Source organism: Hordeum vulgare, chromosome 6H (genome assembly GCF_904849725.1).
Source record: "Hordeum vulgare subsp. vulgare chromosome 6H, MorexV3_pseudomolecules_assembly, whole genome shotgun sequence".
NCBI lineage: Eukaryota > Viridiplantae > Streptophyta > Magnoliopsida > Poales > Poaceae > Hordeum > Hordeum vulgare.
The window spans coordinates 16,000,942-16,017,767 of record NC_058523.1 but is presented as its reverse complement, the minus strand read 5'-3'; the positions used below and the strand labels follow the sequence as shown (position 1 = coordinate 16,017,767).

General features: G+C 44.8%; 1 protein-coding gene and 1 non-coding gene across 2 annotated transcripts; one reads left to right on the top strand and one right to left on the bottom strand.

Annotated features, from left to right (window-relative positions):
• Positions 1-1,981: 1,981 nt before the first annotated feature.
• Positions 1,982-2,052, bottom strand: TRNAG-GCC. The gene has a single exon. It is a non-coding gene; the product is annotated as a tRNA-Gly (tRNA).
• A 5,330-nt stretch (positions 2,053-7,382) lies between these two features.
• LOC123404917 (protein NRT1/ PTR FAMILY 5.2-like) lies at positions 7,383-10,952 on the top strand. The gene is made up of 3 exons (XM_045098829.1): positions 7,383-7,521; positions 7,598-7,815; positions 9,537-10,952. Exons 1-3 carry the CDS (start codon positions 7,383-7,385, stop codon positions 10,950-10,952), a joined length of 1,773 nt encoding a protein of 590 aa, XP_044954764.1.
• Positions 10,953-16,826: the final 5,874 nt, after the last annotated feature.

Sequence of the window (16,826 nt, the reverse complement as noted above, 5' to 3'; positions counted from 1 at the left end):
TCTTGGAAAAATAATCATGAAGCAGATTGTTAACACATTCAGAAGAGATATATGATTTGAACGCATACATTTTATGGTACCATTTTTTCATTCCATACGACCCTACATGCTATGAATCCATTGTAAAAAGGCCAGCAATGGAATCCAACCGAAATACATGTGCACGCTTTGCAGCCCTGCAAGTCTTTTCCCTGGTTTTGTTGCTGAAATAGCCTTGGTGTACCGACCAACACAGTTTCTCGTTTAGCATTATATATCAGCTGCATTATATTGGGCAGAAAAACAAAATATGAAGAGAAAGGCATAGATGTACTCAATGCATACATGAAAAGAAGGGGCGCACAATGAATCTCCTTGAGGGATGCTAATCTATCCAGGAGCCATGGATGAACCTCCTACAAGTATGCTGCAATCGAAGGAAGTAGTGGCTGGCCTCTGCAATTCCTGCGTGAAAGACATACAATCAGAGGAATGTTCGAACAAAAGCCATATTTCTGAACTCAACAATGAACGGGGACAGAAGCCAACAATATGAACATCAACCATCCAATGGCGAAAATCTACCGTTAGGCCGGAAATTTGCCAACAGGCAACCGAAATTAGATCAAGGGAAGATCTAACACTCCTGTCTCCTGGAGGGGCTTGTCCTGGTGCGCTTGCAAGTGACGCTCGTCGGCTGACGCGGTGTTGCTGGTTTAGGTGGCCCCGTCCGCTGCACGTGTTGGAGATCTCCAGGGTAGACGCGACCATGGCGCGGGTTCCATCGCCGCAACTTGAGCGGAGGCGTCGTCGGCTCGTTGTTGCCGCGCCAGCACGGTTAGGTACTTCCATGGCCTGGCAGATAAGGGGGGAGGATGACGGAACTAACCTGGAGGCGTCCACTCGAGCGCCGGATACTCTCGGGCGCCTCACCTCCGCCAGATCCCCTGGACGCCAGTTCCCTAACGCGCGTCGCGCCGGATCCCCTCGACCGCCGGTTCCCCCGCTAGCGTCGCCTCGACTCCGCTCCTCATTGGATGGATGCAGAGTGGATGTGGCTGCACAACTAATCGATTTTCTGGATAAGAGGGTATGGTGCCACTGCTACGGGATCAAGAAAAGTAGGGCGGCGGGCGACGGGCGATGGGCGACAGCACATCGCCCAGACCTAGATCATGAGGGAGGAGGAGGAAGGAAGGGTTGCCTTTTCTTTTCTACGGAGCGATCGGCCTAATTGGGCTTTTTGCGGTATGGGGCCTAAATGCACCACAGGGCTCCAAAATTTTCACTGGAATAGCTGCCCTTTAGGACAGAGGCCCAGATCACGAACTGAGTGTAAATGGACGGCTAGAAACGACCCAAATGATGATCTGATGGCTGAAATCTCTAATAGCCTGAGAGGGCAGTGATTAGGTTCAGTTTTACTGTCCTAAATACCTGAAAAACAGAATACATATGAGTTATGACAGTGAAAAATTGTACAGATAATCAGGCTAATCAGGCTCAGTACCCTAAAACAACACATCAGGGAATCACAACTATTGCATGTTTTGGCTAGAACAAGATTTAGTCACAATATTTGGAGAACGGGTGTTTGGAGGCCAAACTCCATGGAGCTTGAAATTTCTGAAAAAATCAAAATTCAATTTTTTTTTAATAAAATATGTAAGTAAAGAAGAATGTTATGTGTATGTGTGTAAACTTCTAGGATGAAATACCTTGAAATATAATCTGCACAAAAAAGACAATTTCATGACCTAGGATGATGAATAGTATCATGTGTTAAAAAGCCTCATAATTATCTTTTTTATACAGGCCATATTTCAACATATTTTTTTTCTCAAAATTTACACACATGTGTATTACACCCTCACTTGTCTCTGTATTTATTTTTCAGAATTTTTAAAATATAAAAATATGAATTTTGGATTTCAAATTTAAAGACCATCATGAAGGCCGAGTTTCAAAACCATTTTTTTGTTCCTAATAAAAATATTATGCATGCACCAGCCGGGAATCGAACCCGGGTCTGTACCGTGGCAGGGTACTATTCTACCACTAGACCACTGGTGCTTTGGATGAGCCGTCAATCGAGGGAGCTCTCCTAATTAATCTTGATTAGTGCGACTACTTTGAAAGAGTTAACACAGTTAGAGCTGAGTTAATGGGTTAAGTGTCGATTCTGGTTCCAGTTGTCACACATTGCCCTCGTGTTCGTTTGACCACATTTTGGCAGAAAAACTAACCGGTGTAGCCCACTAGTAAGGAGTGATGTGGCAAATAAAAATCCACCGTCATCTCTCTCTTTCTCCCGTTCGGCTTCCTCTCATGGCGCCACCGTCAGCCCACTCCTCCTTCTTCCTTTCCACCTTTGTACTTGTCATCTTCTCATGTTCTCTTCATCCACTTAAATGTCTGGTGTCTGCCTGACTCATCACGACATCACCCAAAGGGTCACAGTTCACACCTGCGCGTGTGTCAAGGCATTCTTCTATGCTGATCCCTCGGCACCTTCAGTTGTGGACACTCTCGTCTCAAATTGGAGCTATGTGTCGATGTGTGGAGCTTTAGATAATTCTTCCAACGCTGTCCAAAACACAAACGAATTGCTTGAAGCAAAACATAATTCTTTGAAGCAATGAAAAATATGAGTCAAAGCACGTAAGTAAGGTAAGCATCGTGGAAAAGTGTGGAAGAACACATGTATGGCCAAAACATAGAATTTAGCATTTTGAAGCAATAAAATTTACTGTAAGATGGAAGCATAAATATACGGTTGAATACGGTAGCAAATGGCCTGTCAATTCCGTCCTCTTAATTTTGTCATGCATGAAATCATAGACTTACAAACGACGAGAGAGCAAGGGGATATATAGAATGAAATATAAATATGCAAGCACAACATACTATTGTATTAACAATGGAATATATACATATTGTTACTAGAATGAAAAGGCTAATTACATAACCCGAAGTGGCCATGGAAGAAAAATAAACCATACATGTGATGAGAAATGTAATGAAGCTTGTTTGTTTTCAAAAAAAGAAAATTTCCACGCATTCCTAACATATATACCAATCAAGAAGCAAGCTTGTTGTTCTATATGTAGTTATGTACCCGTAAAAGCAAGGATGCTCTAAGGCAATGAACTTCACATCTATACAACTAGAAACATGGCAAGAGCCTAAAGTTCCATAGTGTGAAAGAAGCTTATGTACGTATGAATCACCTATGGAGCATTGTTGTTAATTATATGAATAAATAATTTTTACACATAAGAAGTATAACAAGATTGAAATGCAGTCCATACATACGAAGCATGGTAGATGCTAAGATGCATCAGTACATATATATATAAGAAGCAGTATGGAAAAATTCCTTATGTACATAGGAAGCACTAATTCTCTGAAATCGGTGCATAAGGAAGATACATTGGAAACACATAAATTTGAGATTGCAAAATAGACTGCTTGCCCCAAACAACCGGGTGCAGAAATTTATTATCTACAAGCGGGTCTCCCCTAATTGGAGGTTTTATGAGCTTCCATGAACTAAAATTCTATAGAAACATGAAATAAAAAATGGATGAATTACACAACAACAATCCTTTTTTAATATTTTGGCAAAACACACACACACACACACACTCCGTTGCAAAAAATGCAAATCCCCAAATGTGGGGCAATCCACGAAGTGTGCATACCTTTTGCTTTGGAAATGCCTTCTTTCAAATAGGGACGCAATTATGCAATCCAAAAATAGTGTACTCCGGCCGAATCAATCGATAGGGATGCATCTGATTCAATAGATGGGGGAGCCTAGCGACTAAGAAAACACCACATAATCGCACGGGGGCAGCATCGGTGGAGTGGACTGGGGCGTAGCTGTGCTGCTCGACGGGGAGGAGCGAAGGACGAAGCTGGGCAGTGCGGTCCACCGATGCAAGGGGGGTTGAGTTGGAGGTGCGAGTTAGATGGAGCTGGCTGGTGAGGTGGAACTATCGTCGTTGGCTGGTGGAGTTTCGATTACATGACAGCGGCGCACTGGATTTGGTGAGCACGAGCTGGCGGCGAGGCGAGAGAGGTGGGAAGCAGAGCTCAGCAGGGCCGGTGATTAATAGCCGATTCGATGGCGAGAGATTGGGGGAGGGGATTGCGTGCGGGGATATGAAGGAATCAATTTTTCCTTTTTTTTATTAATACGAGACGAAATCTGAAGCGTCAACTTTCCAATGTATTGACGGGCTTCGAGTAGTCTGGCACGGGCGCGCCTTCAAACTACAGATCAGAAGCATTTTCCAAGAAATTTGCTACATTCATTAATGACGGACATGCGACCCGGGTTAGCGGCGAGGACATTCTTAATGAAGCGTCACATTTTGTGCTACAACTTGCGAGAATTTGTGCTACATCCATTAGTTCATTTGCGGATATCGTTTTTTCAACCCCATGTAAGCGAGCATCGACGGTTAGAAAAAAGCTTCACCCAACACGAGAAAAATCCCCAACCAGCATGAGAAAAAAGCTTCAACTGGGTGCGACCGGCAACACTGAGTGTTGTGGCAGGAGGCACGGTGGTGCGGCGACTGGCGTGATACGACAGTGGCATCTAAGTGCTGCCACGATAGATACAGCGGGCGTTTTTGCGACGATGGCGTCGTTTTTGCTACAATTAAGGCAACATCCTACTGGGAACGACGAGGACGGGGATGTGATGGCGATCACCAGCGACGAGGGTGTCCTCCCGTGAAACCGATAGGAGCCAGCCGGCGCCGACGAGGGCGGCGGCGTGGATGTCCGGTGAGCTGGCTGACATATTGGCGGATGGGTGGTGGGCTGCTCGGGATGAACATATGCCATCATGCTTGTTTTTAGTGGCGAAGCAGTTGGGGAAGAAGGAATCGTGCGTCTGTTATAAACCGAATCACTCGCCTTATCGAAAGCACGTTTGTACAAAGTCCGTGTCATAGAAAAAATCCTAATCCTGAAAAGAAAAATAGCATTATAAAAAAAAGATGCACCAGCCAGGAATCAAACCCGGGTATATATGCACCGTAGCAGGGTACTTACTATTCTACCACTAGACCGCTGGTGCTTTTGCCAAGTTCTAATTCGAGGGAGCTCCAGTAATCCAGATTAGTGCGACTGCCTCTTTGATTATATATATATAAGCCCGGCACGACGATACACACAGTACCGTGCAGCTCTCAGCATCTTTGCTGACTGTCGTTTGCTGCATACTACTACCATAGTCTCACATTTCTCTTTGTCCCTAAGCTCTCTCCCACGTCAGACGGCCATACAAATCAAACATGCGCACGGCAGTATGATGTGACATGCATCTCTTTTAATTTTTGATTGACGGTACGATGATAATGCATCTCCATAGAACAACGAAAAGGACCTGTAAAAAGGACTCTGTGAGGATCTCGTTTCGCCGCCACGAATCTGCGTGATCAGCGAGCGGGACAGGCAAGCAAATGATGTATTCTCCCGGTCTCCCAACAGTGTTAATTAGTCTGGCGTGTACGGTGGATCACAGCAAACGGTATTGTAGGACCGCCGGGATGATAAATAAGCTAAGGTATTGAAGTACTACATATGCACTGGATTTGATGTGCAAAGAGAGCCATGGCTTAGTGATTGGGCATGCGGTTGTGCAATCCAATGATTTGAGTTTAATTTCTAAAATTGACAGATGATGCATATGAAGTTATCTCCTATTTATTAAGGATTAAGCTTGATGTATGTGTGGTGGAATCACTGATTCAAAAATATCTCGATATTCATTTAAGAAATTATAAGAACCATGTTTATCTTGATACTCATGTTAAAATAGTTGTATGTGTATCTAGTTGGTGCACAGAACGGGAAGTGAAAATCTCTCTCCATTTTAAATCTCGTCGCCGTCGGAGGATGCTGCCACATGCGGACTACGGCGGAGGGGCGCACTCTTCTTGTTTTCCCTTGCTTCTCCATTGTTCCACGCGCCTAGTTCTCCTTCGATCTGGATCGGGACCCCTGGCATCCCAGGCAACCAAGGCCCCGGCTGCACTCCAGGTCTTCCTCTACCCCATATTGGTGGTTGTGCGGGGTCGGCTTTGGTGGTTGTGCGGGGTCGGCTGGAGCTGCGCGTGCCTCAGGTGCGGCTGCCCTGGTGCTAGCCATTGGGCGCTGCCGACGGACGTTTCAATGGAGACGAGCTAGGGATGGTGTGTCTTGTGGTGCTATGGTTCTTGGTCTGTGGTTCGATCTGCCTTTCGTGCTCCACTTCGGCAATGCCAGTCCATATGCGGACGACGTGGTCTGGGTTTTTTTCGTCGAGGTGGCAATCGGCGGTGCACTGCTCTGTTGTCTGTGTTGGTCCGGGTGAGTACTCAGGCTTGCGCCAGCGTCCGCTGCGAATTGTGATGTCACTGAAAGGACTTTACGAGGGTTACACACTTTAGATTTGGTGATTGCCTTCGACGAAGAGATGCATTCTATGGACGGCGACATGACGCAGAGGGATGGTTGTGCAATGGCGTTAACCAGTGTCATGCGTCTGCTAGGACTGCGAAAAAGTGGTGGCGATAGCACATGATTGACTCCGATGGTGGTGCTTCTCATGTGCACGGTCTCAAGCTCCGGGATGAAAATCTAGGGCTGACCCGAGTTGGTTGTACATGGAAGTGATGATGTTTTATGTCGTTATCTTGTTAAAGGCATTGCTCGGATTTGTTTAGATTGGTTCTTCAGGGTGAAAACCTAGACTCTGTCCTTTTGTGGTTGGATCTGGTGACGACGACGCTCGAGCGTCACTACCTTTCTGAAGGCGTTGTTGTTGAAGAAACTCGTTGTCCTTGTGATGTCATGAGATGGTTGGTGCGGATCTGGTCATTGTTGTAGTTTATTGATCGCATATTTGATTGCTTCGGATTTTTTTCTTTTTACACACTTCGATATAGCTTTGATCTTATACGACTTTGCTATTTACCGGGTTTTTTTTTTCGTGTGTGTTGATGTTGGCTGTGTGCATCTTAGGTATGCGGAGGTCGGATGTGTGCTAGTTATGTTTGTATCAACTTGATACTTCATTTTGAATCATTAAAATCCATCATTTATTAAAAAATAAATCTGATACCATATGCACGGCAGATCACAGCAGCCTGGCATCACAGATCACGGCAGAGACTATCCGTGCACGCCACTTGGGTCAAGCACGCACCTTCACTACTCGCATTGCACGGCGTTGACCTCGTCTTCCTCTACCGTCCTGCCGGCCGGCCGTACTAGCACCGTTAGTACGGTGTGTACATCAGTTGATAGCAGCTCGCTCATATAATACTACCTGGTCAGAGAGCAAGAGGGAGAGAGAGAGAGGAGAGCTAGCTGCAGCAAAGCAGGCTAGCTAGGTAGCAGCAATGGCGGCGGCGGATAGCCTGGCCGTGGAGAGCGGCACCGGACGGCAGGAGTACGTGCAGGACGGGTCGGTGGATCTCCGGGGCAACCCCGTGCTCCGGTCGAAGAGGGGCGGCTGGACCGCCTGCTCATTCATCGTAGGTAGGCACCATTACCGCGTGATCATGCCCACACATGCTTGCTTCTGTTCTTCATGCAGCTAATTCATCCATGGCAGTGTACGAGCTGTTCGAGCGGATGGCCTACTACGGGATCTCGTCGAACCTGTTCGTCTACCTCACGGAGAAGATGCACCAGGGGACGGTGGAAGCGTCCAACAACGTCACCAACTGGTCCGGCGCCGTCTTCATCACGCCCCTGATCGGCGCCCACCTCGCCGACGCCTACCTCGGCCGCTACTGGACCTTCGTCATCGGCTCCGCCATCTATTTCATGGTAACCAACCTTGTCGATGCTCTTCTTGCTGGATATTCTAACTCGAGCAAATTTGCTAGTACTAACCAACCTTCGTCATCCCGTTCAGGCCCGATAACAATGCAAACCGGTCCAAAAATTTCGGATCTTTTTTTTTCCGAACTGGACTTCTTCTCTTTTCATTACTTTTCATAACGAAAATACAATGTTCTTTCGGACCAGAAACCAGAATGAAGGGAAAGGGAAAAGAAGCGAGCTCGTGACAATACCAGGAAACCCACCGTCTACGCCTTGTCATCGGGAACAATAGACCGCGGGACGAAAACCTGATATCTTCATTCACCAGGCAAAACAAAAGCTAGCCTATCATCAAACCAGTATCACAGGAGTATCACCAACCATCAAACAACAAACCAGTATCACAGGATCTTTCTTAAATTCACAGCCCTGCCCATGGTCCAGCACAGCCCATAGATAAGTCTTTGTATTATAAAAACACAACCGAGACTCTCCCAACCCTATTATCAGTTTCTCCTCCACACCCCTTTGTGCGGCAGCTGCACGAAACGGAGGCCGATTTAGGGCTTGTTCGGTTAATCCCCACCACAAGGGGATTGAAGGGGATTGGAGGGGTTTGAGGTGAATTTTGACTTGCTGGGGATTTAATCCTTTCCAATCCCCTTCAAACCCCTTGAAAATCTATGGAACCGAACGAGGCCTTAGGCGGAACCAGCTCCGCGGCCACGAGGGGCAGCGCCGTCTCTGCCCATCGTCCTCCTCCTTAAGCACTAACCACTTCCTACCCTGCTCCTCCATCTCCTCCTTCCCAGATACTTAATTTGAATGAAAGCTCCATGGGCAGTAGGCAGTAGCCGTGTTGACCGGGCAAGTGGTGGCAGTGCCACGGACTATTGTTGTACTACTATGCCATTGCTTTCAGTTCTGATGCGTAATGTTTTGATGCTTAGATTCATTTTTTGTTCTGGTTTGTTCAAAGTTTTAGTCAAATTTCGTACAAATTTCGGTCAATTTTCATCTAAAAATTCAAAATTTGTTTGGGCTTTCCGACCGAGATTTTCCAAAAAAACGAATTTCGCACATTTCGCCACGGACCGGTAAAAAACAGAAAACGAAATCAAAAATTCTGGACATACGTATGGGGAGCCTTTGAGAGCTCGATATGATACGTAAATCAGCGGATTGAATGGAGTATCTTTCTTTGATCACATGTGAATTTCTCAAATAACAGAACAACAGTATGGAACATTCATTATTTGTTTGAATCAAATTCATGACAAGGCATAACAAAAAACAACAAAAATTACAACATAGCAACACTTAAACAAGTCGAAGGTGTGTCGCCGTCGTCGTCACTCGTTTACTGGAGCCGGGCAAACATACTTGTAGTGGACATGCGCATGCGCAGGCACTCTCAAAGAGTGCACACACACGCGAAGAAAAACAAACTAACACACACGAAAGGATAAAAATATGCACAAGTGTTTTGGGCAACCAAATAGCAAAAACAAACCAAAACATTTGTGCATATTTGATGCCTATTTGTTTTTCATTTTTTTTCCTTTTATTTTGCCAGTTTACTGTTCATCCAAGGGAGAGGATGCTCACATTCACCGAAAAACTGTCCTGAAAACCAGCCAAATTAACTAAATTGTTTGTATTATGCACTTGGTCTGCAAGAAAAAAAAAGAGACTAGAAATGATGTGGATGCCTTGATATGCAGGGGATGATGCTACTGACGCTGTCCGTGACAGTGGGAGCGCTCAAGCCTCCGCCCTGCGTCGACAAGCTTTGCCCGTCGCCGTCAGCCCTGCAGGTGGGCGTCTACTTCGGCGGTCTGTACATCGTCGCCTTGGGAAATGGCGGCACCAAGCCTAACATCTCAACCATGGGCGCGGACCAGTTCGACAACTTTGACAGTCGAGAGAGGATCCACAAGCTCTCCTTCTTCAACTGGTGGATGTTCACCGTCTTCACGGGCATCCTCTTCTCCTCAACGGTCCTCGTCTACCTCCAGGACAATGTCAGCTGGTCCATCGGCTATGGCATCCCCACGCTCGGCCTCGTCGTCTCCATCGTTATCTTCCTCGCCGGCACACCTATGTACCGTCACAAGGTGCCGCAGGGCAGCGCGATCACGCGCATTGGCAAGGTGCTCGCCGCCGCGCTCTGCAAACGGCGCCTACCCTTGCCGGCCAACGCCGATGAGCTGCATGAGCTGGAGCTGGAGGCGTACACGAGGAAGCACAAGTTCCGGATGGACTCCACGAGCGACATGTGGTTCCTCAACAAGGCATCTGTGAAGGACGCCGGTGGCGCATCCTCGACCTCAAAATGGAACCTATGCACGGTGACGGAGGTGGAGGAGACGAAGCAGATCTTGAAGCTGGTCCCTTTTGTGGTGACCATGTTCGTGCCGTGCACGCTCATCGCCCAGACCAACACCCTGTTCGTGAAGCAGGGCACGACCATGAATCGACACATGGGGCCACACTTCGAGATCCCGCCGGCCAGCCTCGGCGCGTTCGTCACGCTCACCATGCTCATCACCAGCGTGGTCTACGACCGGGTCTTCGTCGGGGCCATGCGAAGGCACACCAAGAACCCAAGAGGCATCACCCTCCTCACGAGGATGGGCATCGGGCAGCTGATCCAAGTCCTCACCATGGCCACGGCGTCGCTCACCGAGAACCGGCGCCTGAGCTACGCGCGGAGCCACGGGCTGGACGTGACCGGCGGCCGGCTACCCCTCACCATCTTCGTCCTCCTGCCGCAGTACGTGCTGATGGGCCTGGCGGACGGGTTCGTGCTGGCTGGCGAGATCGAGTTCTTCTACGACCAGGCGCCGGAGAGCATGAAGAGCCTCGGCACGGCGCTGTCGCTGACGGCCTACGGCGTGGGCAACGTCCTTAGCAGCTTCTTCCTGTCACTGGTGTCGCGGGTGACGCGCGAGAGGACGGGCAAAGCTTGGGTGTCCAACAACCTCAACGCCTCACACCTCGACTATTACTACGCGTTCCTCACGTTGCTCGCCATGGCCAACTGTGTCGCCTTCTTTGTGCTCGCCAGCAGGTACAAGTACAAGGTGGAGTCTACTGAGACCATCACCATTGACGTGGACATGCAGCTGAAACCCTAACCCGTCTAGAAGATTCACTCCAAGTTGATGGCTTGACATTATAGAAAAAAATACTTTGAAAATCTAAAGTATTCCATGTGTATGGATGAAACGATCGCGGGGCATATCTACATTATGAGTCTGTTTTTTGCAGGCAAGATTATGTGTCATTGGACTATGGCCTAGACCCACTAAGACTATTATCTCTACTAATAAAGGGGCAGTTGGTAGCCGGATCTCACCCGTTCAATTTCGTTACCGGTTAATTTTCGTCCACCTCTACCTGGTTATTTTTCGTCTCTCTTCCCACCAACTGTTGTTTTTTTTTGTCTCTCCTTCCACCAAAGGATTGTTTTTTTTCATCTCTACTTTCTCACCGGTTAATTTTTGTCTCCTAATTTTTGACCAACCACCGGTTTATGTTTCCATCTCCTCCCGCAAAACAAAACTCTTTGCACAAAACAAACGTCAGTCCTCACCCCGCACAGGGTTAGGGTTCCTGTGCCGCCGCCGCCGCGCTCCTCGACCTCCTACTGCCTTGCCCCTCTCTTCCCTCGACCTTCAGGAACCGCCACGCTCGACGATCTCTTGCAGGCGGTCCTGCACCGGCTCCCGCCCGCGAACGTCGCGTGGGCGTCCTGCTTCTGCCGCCTCTGCCGCGCCGGCGTTTCCGACCGCGCCGTGCTGGAGGCCGCCTTCCAGGCGTGCTGCGGCGTGCGCCGCGACAACAAAGTGAACCAACGCCGTCCTCAACCGCCTCCTTCGTGAATCGCCGACGTCGTCAATCGCCTCCGTCCATAACTACCGCTGCCGGTTTGAACCAGCGCCGCCGTCAACCGCCGCCGTAATAGCAGCCGTACTTGAACTAGGTATATCTTCTGTTTTCTCTAACTAATCTAGGTATTTGTACAGACCTATGTACGCCCTTTTGTCCGAATACATCTGAGCCGGATCTACATATGGTGTCGGATCTACAAAATTTCATACACAAATATATGCCTCAAATCTGCCTTACAGTACATATGGACGTTTTACGAGCGCGGGTGCATCTGGAAAAAAATTCGTCTCTTCAAACTTTACTCTGCATACAACAAATGACGACTTCCTTTATGAATAGCAGATATGTTTTCAAAAAAGTTTTCATCGAAAAAACAACAAGGAGAAAGCTTTTTAGCAGGCAACACTGATCTGGTTCAGTTTACCGCTCTTAAGCATGCATTCATTGTAGGTATGGGGAATTCAAAAAGCAAGGCTATTGAAGGTGACAACGTTTCAAATGTCTCTACAGGTATATGCTACGCTATGAAGTTATAAGCTCTTCAAAATGAATTGTACCTACAGGTGTATTCATTTCAATCAACTATCCACATTTTATATCGCTTAATGAATGGGTCTTTGTGGTCTCATCCTAGCTAATTTTATAGTTATTTAATCCTTCCCTACAAGTTAAATATGTACCTTTTACCATTGTTCGGAACCTCATGGATCTTATTCAGTTTAAATAATTTATCCGTTACAACCACATATTTTTGAACTGCTAAATAGTTTTACCTTGCAGCTTATCAGTTCATCTTCCGAATAGGCATCACTTTCCAAAGCATCATGTAATTCATTAATCTTTCCACTGGCATATGATTTACCAATATCAGAAACCTGCAAGCACGGGTACTTAAGTCAGCCCATATTTCAAATTGTGATGCAATGGTGCTCCAGTCGCACAGATAAAAACTTTCTGAATACAATAACCTGATCTACGGCTTCCTTGCAAAGTAGCATTTTATTTTTTACTTGCAGTATGCAAATATTTGCGCTAAGAGTATTATACACCATGTTAACTGCGACCTATGAAACATAACAGTAAGGGAGAAATATTACAGATTCATATATCTGAAAATTTTCAGAAAGTGGCCAGTATTTTTGTCAGGTTGGGCTGTTCTTCAGCATTGTCTTCCAAGCAAGAGTATGCTAATTGCATACTCTGAATTGCACCAGAAGTACGAGCCTCGTCTGCGAAGGAGGAATCCATCACAGACATGAAGTCCCTTTGTCGCATATTGTCAAGTGCCTATTAGAACAAAGCCAAGTCAATCCTTTCCATAGATAATGTTCAAAGTAACATACCAGTAGTCATATATTACTTCTAATGAGAAGAGACCGGTGTAATTCCACAGCAAAAGCAGTTTCTGTAATTATGTTGATGGAATAGCTAACGTCAGAAATGTACATGATCTGATTGAGCTGCCCATTCATTGTAGGCATGGTGAATTCAAATAGCAAGGCTACTGAAGATGACAAAGTTTCATATGTAGCTACAGGTATATGCTACGCTATGAAGTTTACCTACAGGTGTATGCATTTGAATCAACTTTCATAATTTATCCTTCTAAGATCCTGAACTTGATTCGCACATCAATACCATAAACTAAACGGAGACAAAAATGCAGGTAAGGAAAACAGTGGTACCTTATTAAATAGGTAACATCAATTTTTACTGATGTCTTGGAATGATTAGTATCGGCTGTGATTATCGATTAACTTGACGAGGAATGGGCCTATGGCCTTATGCGAACCACTCGAAAAATATTATGAGAGGAATCCCAGAATATAGATGTGGTGGACAATCTCCCTACAGCCTGCTCAACATATAATCTGGAGCCTTTGTGGTCTCACCCGAGCTAATTTTGTAGTTATTTATTCGTTGCCTACAACTATCACATAGTATTCATTAGAAAATCATGAAGATTAATAGTGAACAACATAAAACTATGAATAACAAAAAAAAATGGTAGGATTTCTCTAACAACTTGCTACATATATGTTAGTATCTCTACTCCTAAAGTGGCAGTTGCAAGCTTCTTATACTGCCAAATGGAACAGGTGATTTTATAGATCAAGGCATGCATGCTGATGATGACGATGCTGATCAAATTAATATAGATGTGGCAAATGTTGATGAATACAACGCAAATGGCATAGCCGTAGATGACAATGATGACAATGAATACTCTACTGGACCAGGTATTTGTTTCGCTATAAAGTTCAGATGTTCATTTATACCGCCTACTTGTATGGGCCTTTGTGGTCTCGTCCGAGCTAATTTTGTAGTTATTTTAATCGTTGCGTACAAGTTAAATATGTAGCTTTTATCAATGTTCTGAACCTCATGTATCTGATTCATTTTACAGTTCATAGTCATGCAAAAATGATGGATCTGATAGGGCTGACCATTCATTGTAGGTGTGGGGAATTCAAAAAGCAAGGCTACTGAAGATGACATAGTTTCACATGTAACTGCAGGTATATGCTACGTTATGAAGTTAAGCTCTTCGAAAATATTATGCTAAAGCATTGTACATGGGTACTGTCTTTTTAGTAAAATGGATTGTTTCCTTTGTTCAAATAGCTAACCCAACTAATATGACACACCAACTAACATCACAGGAGGAGCTGTCTTGAACAATAACAAAGAAACAAGACAAATACCTCCAATTGTCCGCAAAAACACCTTGACTGAAGAACAAAGGGAACATATAAACGCAAAGAGGCGGGCTTCTTATCGGAAGAAAAAAGATATGCTTAACCCAGACGAGAAGACAACTCACCAATCGACGACAGGTAAGATTGTGATATGTTTCGTCATTCTTTTTAGTATGAAAACGTGCTGCCTTATTCTGGAATGCTAACTCTCATGTCGCAGGCCTCTTTAATGATATCACGAATGTTCATCAACCTTACCATGTGATAGGAGGTACACTTTTCATATGAAAATTTATGTTACATCTTTATGATAGCACTACATGCGTTATTTTTCGTATGACACCAGGAGCTGACATGGAAAGTATTAAACAAAAAAGGCAGACACCGGCAATTGGACGCAATGAAATGTTGAGTGACGAGAAAAATAAGCTTATAACCTCAAACATGCAAGCTTGTTATGATGCATCGTTGTCGTTATCATGTACCCTTAATCAAGATGAAAATGTGGATCCCCTTACTATATCAGGTAGCCTTCTCATCTATTTTAAGTTTCAACCTAATGATAAAGCATTATACATGGGTACTGTCTTTTTAGTAAAATGGATTGTTTCCTTTGTTCAAATAGCTAACCCAACTAATATGACACACCAACTAACATCACAGGAGGAGCTGTCTTGAACAATAGCAAAGAAACAAGACAAATACCTCCAACTGTCCGCAAAAACACCTTGACTGAAGAACAAAGGGAACATATAAACGCAAAGAGGCGGGCTTCTTATCGGAAGAAAAAAGATATGCTTAACCCAGACGAGAAGACAACTCACCAAACGACGACAAGTTAGATTGTGATATGTTTTGGTCATTCTTTTTAGTATGAAAATTGTGGTCTCATCTGGGAATGCTGACTCTCATGTCACAGGGCTCTTTAGTGATATCGCGACTGTTCATCAACCTTGCCATGTGATAGGAGGTACACTTTTTGAAAACAGGCTATGGGTTCTCTTATGTAGGTTGTTGATGGACGATAAAAATTTATGTTTCATCTTTATGATAGTACCACATGCGTTAATTTTCGTATGACACCAGGAGGTGACATGGAAAATATTAAACAACCAAGGCAGACACCGCCAATTGGACGCAATGAAATGTTGAGTGATAGAAAAAATAAGCTTGTAACCTCAAACATGCAAGCTTGTTATGATGCATCGTTGTCATTATCATGTACCCTTAATCAAGATGAAAATGTGGATCCCCTTACGATATCAGGTAGCCTTCTCATCTATTTTAAGTTTCACCCTAATGATAAAGCATTGTACATAGGTACTGTCTTTTTAGTAAAATGGATTGTTTCCTTTGTTCAAATAGCTAACCCAACTAATATGACACACCAACTAACATCACAGGAGGAGCTGTCTTGAACAATAGCAAAGAAACAAGACAAATACCTCCAATTGTCCGCAAAAACACCTTGACTGAAGACCAAAGGGAACATATAAACGCAAAGAGGTGGGCTTCTTATCGGAAGAAAAAAGATATGCTTAACCCAGACGAGAAGACAACTCACCAAACGACGACAAGTAAGATTGTGATATGTTTTGGTCATTCTTTTTAGTATGAAAATGTGTTGCCTTATTCTGCAATGCTGAATCTCATGTTACAGGGCTCTTTAATGATATCACGAATGTTCATCAACCTTGCCATGTGATAGGAGGTACACTTTTCGAAAACAGTCTATGGGTTCTCTTATGTAGGTTGTTGATGGACGATAAAAATTTATGTTTCATCATTATGATAGTACCACATGCGTTAATTTTCGTATTACATCAGGAGGTGACATGGGAAATATTAAACAACCAAGGCAGACACCGCCAATTGGACGCAATGAAATGTTGAGTGACAGAAAAAATAAGCTTGTAACCTCAAACATGCAAGCTTGTTATGATGCATCGTTGTCATTATCATGTACCCTTAATCAAGATGAAAATGTGGATCCCCTTACGATATCAGGTAGCCTTCTTATCTATTTTAAGTTTCAACATAATGAGTTAGCATTGTACATGGGTACTGTCTTTTTAGTAAGATTGATTGTTTCCTTTGTTAAAATAGCTAACCCAACTAATATGACACAAGAAGCTGTCTTGAATAACACCAAGGAAACAAGGCAGATATCTCCAGTTGGGCTAAAAAAAAATTGACGGATGAACAAAGAGAGCAGATAAACGCAAAGAGGCGGGCTTCTTATCGAAAGAAAAGAGATATGCTTATAGGAGATGAAAATCTTGCTCCACATACAATGACAAGTAAGCTTGTGATATGTTTGTGAATATCGTAATGATTTATGAAATGTCATTATTTTTGGCATATGTTTTCATTGTATTGTATAACCATCCAAGCCAGCTAGTTGCGGTGTTACATCAT